Consider the following 5960-nt stretch of genomic DNA (forward strand, 5'->3'; position numbering starts at 1 on the left):
CTGCTGGCAGAGGATGTGTAGTGCTCCTTGACATAAAGTGCCACCCCCCCCCCTTTTCTGCCTTCTCTATCCCGCCTGTACAGCCTATAGCCCCTAATGTTAACTGCCCAGTCATGGGACGAGTCCCACCACGTCTCTGTTAACCCTACGACATCTGGATTTGAACTAGCTATTCTGAGGGCGAGTTCCTCCTGTTTGTTCCCCATGCTACGAGCATTGGTGTACAGGCATTTAAGGCCTTGCAAGACTGTGTGCCCCCCCACCCCCTGATTAGCCAGACCATCAGGACCCCTGTTACTTACCTTTGCACCCCTTGCCCTGATGGCAAGACCCCCATTACTTACCTTTGCACCCCTTGCCCTGATGGCAAGACCCCCATTACTTACCTTTGCACCCCTTGCCCTGATGGCAAGACCCCCATTACTTACCTTTGCACCCCTTGCCCTGATGGCAAGACCCCCATTACTTACCTTTGCACCCCTTGCCCTGATGGCAAGACCCCCATTACTTACCTTTGCACCCCTTGCCCTGATGGCGTCTCCTCGTCTTCCTGCAGCCCCCGCCCCCGGCGAGTCTAGTTTAAAGCTCGCCGTACGAGATCAGCCAACCTGGAAGAGAAGATACGCTTGCCATTAGGGGAGAGATGAAGCCCATCCCGCCCCAGCAATCCCCCCTCCCGAAAGCATGGGTCGTTAGAAGAGGCATTTGGACATTTATCTTGCTGGGATCCTTTGACCCCAGCTGACTTCCTGCCCTGGGGCGGGGGCTGGATTCGATGATCTTCCGAGGTCCCTTCCAGCCTTAATGTCTATGCAATCTATGAAACTAGAGAAAGCAGAAAACTACATATATGAGACCTGGAAGCTAACTCCCCTGCTCCAGCCTGTTGTTTTGAGGCAAATTTGCACGCTTGCAAAGCAGCCTCATCACAACAGAACCTCCTTACCCAGGAGAACCTTTCTACTACCAGTCCTCATGTGCAATATGGAACATCTTAACAAGAAAGAAGCAAAATTCAACATCCTGCTTCCCATCAGATACCTTTGAGATAAATAGAGGGCTGCAACTTCTATCCAAGCCTAATTTGCATGAAATTAACTTTTCTACCCAGGAGAACTTATACCACTCTCCAGCTCTTCTGTGCAGTATGAAGTTTAATTTCTAACTAGGATGCATTTTACAATCTTTGCATTCTCCTTTGCCTGCGGAAGGGTACATGAGCCTGACAGCCTGCAGATAAATAATTTTTTTTGCAACTATCTAGTTGGTCTAATACAAGATATCGCCTCCACCACACTGACTCCAGAGGACTAAATATGCATTCCAAAGCAGAACCAGTAAGAGGTGAAAGACTGAAATGCACTAAATACCCTTGCTCCTGCCTTTTGTTTCAAGACAAATTTGCAGGTTCCCAGAGCACAGAGATGCCTCAACACAAGAGAAATTCTTTATCCAGGAGAGCCTTCCATCTACCCATCCTACTGTGAAATATGAAACATCATAACCAGAGGGAAACATAATTCAACATCCTGCTTGCCATTAGACAACTCCAAGGTAAATAGACTGCTCTTTTTTCAGAGCCTAATTTGCACAAAATGAACTTTTCCAACCAGGAGATCTCACAGCACCTTCAGCTCTCCTGTGACACATGAATTTTCATTTCCACCTAAGAGAAATTCTTCAATTTTTGCGTTCTCCTAGGCCTGAAGAAGGGGGTGTGTGCCCAAAAGCTTCCACATAAGGACTTTGTTTTTGCAACTATCCAGCTGGTCTAATCTCTGCCAATCGTTCTGATTCCTAAATGCAGAACGTGCGGAACATGAGCATGTTATACGTGACTATAAACAATTCTGGGTTAACACATCCCCCCTTAATTAAGGCATTCTCAAACAGCCATTCAGTGTTTGCCTGAGGTTTTGCAAATGTCTCCATCATGCAGACTATTGTCAATGTAAATCCTACCCCATTGTTAAAACAGCTACCCAATGATCAATGCCCCAAGGTATCCCGATCAGTCAATCAAAACCCACCACATTTGATTGACTTCTAACCTCTGGGCCGATCACAAACTTGCAAAAACAAATTTCACACCTAGACAATCCAAAACAGAATCCGCACAGTTGGCAATTATAATGTGATGGTCCCACCCTCAGCTTTGTCTGGACTTTAATGGAGCAACTATCAAGGGGAAATGCATTGAAGCGACACAATTAAACAGTATAAGAGCAAAACAGAATTCCAGCAAGGTGTGCACTCCAGGAGAGACAGAGAAATCACTACAACATTGCACCCAGCTCTTCACAGCAAAGGATCCCACTCAGTGAAGGCTGTAAAGAAACTGCTTCCTGCCCTGTCTTCGTGAGAAAACACTCCTTCAGCTAAACATATACTCAGACTTTGGTGATAGATCGTTTATTGAATATTGAAAAGGAGTCTTAAAAGTTTTATAGGGCGTTTGCGGTATTATTCTTGAAGCTCTTCTGCTCTGAATCAAATAAGGTGTTACGTCAATACTTAATTGCACTACATTTAAATTCTGCCTTTAACTGCAACACTTGCACCTTGTCCTCACGGTCCTGTAGAAGAAGAGAGGGAACAGCACACAGCAGTGTGCTGCAGCCCCTTTCCATCTTCCAAGCACCTTTGTTTTTGCCTGGAATTTGCCAGAGCAAGGCTGTGGGACAGCAAGTAGCTTGCATGTGTAATTAAAACCACTTGGCTGCTGCCTGGCTGGGCAGTGTCTGTTGCGGGGGGTTGGGGATTACTTGTAGCTGATTAGCTGGTTGCTGATCGTGGACTATAGTTCATTATTTTGTATTTTAGGCAGTAGGCAGAGGTGAGATGCCCTCGGAAATGATTCTGAAATGGCAGTGACCAGGCCTGCACTGACCTGGGCAGTGTGGGGATCGTGCCCTAGAGCCCCCCTTGCTTGCTCTGTCCCTGAGCCAATTGTGCAGCTCACAGCTATGTCTGTAGCGACTGAGCTGCTCTTCAACTTCCACCATTGCTTTTTGGTGCCCTGGTTTGCCCAGTGCGCAGCACGCCTGCTCGCCACAGTTTGGGGGCTGACACCAGGGCAAGGCCATGGCTCCGATGGGTGGAGTCGTTTTCTCCCTCTTTTATCTTTTCTTTCCTGTTGTGAATGTGGCACGGAGAGCTTTAGAGCCCGTGGCAGGTTAAGGAGCTGTGTCCTGTGTAGTGTCAGGGCTGCCGGTAGTGCTGTGTCAAGATTATGGTTTGTCTGGGACTGTTTGGACAGGGCTGACCTGCCTCAGGTAGGGGCTTGATGAGATGGTACCTCTAGGGGGTCCTTCCAAGCCTCGCTTCTCCAGGATGTTTAGGATTTCTCTGGGACAGATTGTAAGGTCTTGGACTGGGCATGTGCAGCAGTCAGCTCAGGTAAGATTATTCTAGCAAGAGGGAACGCTTGCCTTTTGCTGACATAAGCGATCTAGTTTTGCTGTCGAGTGTGTATAGAGGCTGATTTCCATCTGTGAAGTGGTGTGGTGCCGTGTGTGGTAGTGTGTGCACAGACATTTGATTAGACAGGACATGGTCCGAGCCAGCGTTTGGTATTGTAGATTGATGGTGGGAACTGCTGCAGACTATATCGAGTAAGTGAGAATTTGACTGGACAGTATACTGTCTGAGCATGAGTTGGAGACAAAATTTTGTGAGCAGGCTGCAGCGTGAAGTGATCAGAGGAGTAAAACGGGGTAATTTAGGAGTCTCAGAGTCTGAGTTTAGCTTGTGTTCGGGGGGGTTTCTGTTCCAGAGAGAGACTCTGATCTGTGCTGTGCTGATCCTGTTGCTGTCCGTAGGCGTTTGTGCACAACAGCATTTAACTGGGTGGCACTCAGGTGAGCTCTTAGGGCATCGAACTTCAACATAGCTCTTTTTTAAATGATTCCTCGGTGGTTCTCTGCGTGTTGTTCCTAAAGCTGCAGGCATCATAACTTCTGGCAAAGTGTCACCTGATCTTGGACTGGGGGGGCTTGGCCTACACAAGCCTCACCTGGGCGTGCCAACGTCACCCAGGTAGGACGTCCCGTGTTGCCCGGGTGACGTCAGCGCGCACCCCACGTGCGGCGCCAAGACCAGACCCAGGCCGGGCGGAAGTGGGGATGCGCCCCGCCTCGAGGGGCACTCCTTTTCTCGCCCTGCGCAGGCGCACGCCTGACGTCGTGTCTGGGCGCGCTGACGTCAGGCGTATTCACCACCCTGCTGTAAAGTAGCAGGGTGCTGTCGCACTGCCCGGCAAAATGGCGGCGGCGGTGGTGATGGGGCAGGCTGCGCTCGGGGCGCGGCACCCCGACTGGGCCGCGCGGGCCGTCAGCACCGGGGTGCGCGGGGGTCTATGAGAGTCCCCAGGGCCTGGCTGGGGGTGCTCCAGGTGGGGAGCAGCACAGCAGGGAGCCCCGGTCCTGCCCGGGCAGCCCACGTGCCCCCCCCGGGCTCCAGCGCCCCGCCTTCCCGTTGTTAAAGGCAGGGTCACGGTGTGGGACGATGCCAGGGGCAGAGGGGCGGGTGGGGGGTTCCCCAGGGCGGGAGCGGGAGCCCGGGCCAGTGCGCGGAGCCTCCCTCCAGGCTGCGGGCCCAGCGCGGATCTCTCCCTCCGCAGACGACCATCATGGCGGTGGAATTTGCTGGGGGGGTCGTCATCGGTGCAGACTCACGGACCACCACGGGGTGAGTGCAGGCAGGAGGGCGGTGAGGGGGTGTCTTGCCTCAGGTCTGACCGGCCCCGCCACCCCCAGGGCCTACATTGCCAACCGAGTGACAGACAAGCTGACCCCGATCCACGAGCGGATCTACTGCTGCCGCTCGGGCTCCGCCGCCGACACGCAGGCCATCGCCGACGCTGTCACCTACCAGCTTGGCTTCCACAGGTACCCCCCAAGGCCTAGGGTGTGGGTCCTTGGCACCACCTACAGCCAGGCGGTGCTCCTGGATCAGGTTCCAGCACCCACCTCTGCCCCCTCTTATCCTTCCGCAGCATCGAGCTGGATGAACCCCCTCTGGTGCACACAGCCGCCAGCCTCTTCAAGGAGATGTGCTACCGCTACCGTGAGGACCTCATGGCTGGGATCCTCGTGGCTGGCTGGGACCCACGCCGTGGTGGGCAGGTGAGGTCCTGGTGCAGCCAGCTCTGGGGGGCGTTGTTGCCCTACTCAGTGCTAACTGCAGCAGGGCTCTGTTACACCCAGTGCAGCCCCATTACCCCCAGCCAGAGCCAAGTAGAGCCATGATGCCCCCCTCACCCCCCCCAGGTGTACTCTGTGCCCATGGGCGGGATGCTGACACGGCAGCCGGTCTCAGTGGGTGGCTCTGGCAGCTCCTACATCTACGGCTACGTTGATGCCAACTACCAGCCGGGCATGAGCAAGGAGGAGTGCCTGCGCTTCGTTGCTAATGGTAACACCCCCCAGGATCCAGGCATCTGGGATCTAGTTTGGGGCCAGGTGGTAGGCAGACCCAGGGAGGTGTTGGGAGGGCACTGCCTTGAGTTGGGGAGAGGGGAACTCAGGGGTCCAGGGTGGTTATAGGGGAAAATTGGAGAGGGTGTTGGGACCTAGGCTTCTGGGGCAGCGGGTGGAGGTGGGGTACTGGGGCAGGCTGGGTGCTGAGGGGGTGGTCCTGGGGGGTATGGGATGGGACCCAGGTAAGGCAGGAGAGGTGGGGAGGATTGTGGGGAAGAACCTGGAAGCTGGGTGGTTGTTGGAGGTTCTTGGGGGTGGGGTTGTAGTGGATCTAGCGGTCCAGGGGCTGACTGCCCTCCCTCTCACAGCACTGGCGCTGGCCATGGAGCGGGACGGCTCGAGTGGCGGTGTGGTGCGGCTGGCAGCCATCACCGAGCGTGGGGTTGAGCGCCAGGTGCTGCAGGGGGACAAACTCTCACGCTTCTCATCTGCTTGAGACCAGCGCTCCCCGGGGGCCCAATAAACTGCTCTTGGAACCTT

The 5960-nt window shown here is 54.0% G+C and overlaps 1 protein-coding gene across 1 annotated transcript; it reads left to right on the forward strand.

The window, feature by feature from the left end:
* The first annotated feature begins 4185 nt into the window (after positions 1-4185).
* Positions 4186-5960, forward strand: PSMB6 (proteasome subunit beta 6). The gene is made up of 6 exons (XM_006029563.3): positions 4186-4343; positions 4622-4689; positions 4758-4889; positions 4997-5126; positions 5271-5415; positions 5789-5960. Exons 1-6 carry the CDS (start codon positions 4263-4265, stop codon positions 5914-5916), a joined length of 684 nt encoding a protein of 227 aa, XP_006029625.1. The 5' UTR covers positions 4186-4262; the 3' UTR covers positions 5917-5960.

The sequence above is a fragment of the Alligator sinensis genome, unplaced genomic scaffold (assembly GCF_000455745.1).
Source record: "Alligator sinensis unplaced genomic scaffold, ASM45574v1 scaffold553_1, whole genome shotgun sequence".
In the NCBI taxonomy this organism is placed as follows: Eukaryota; Metazoa; Chordata; order Crocodylia; family Alligatoridae; genus Alligator; species Alligator sinensis.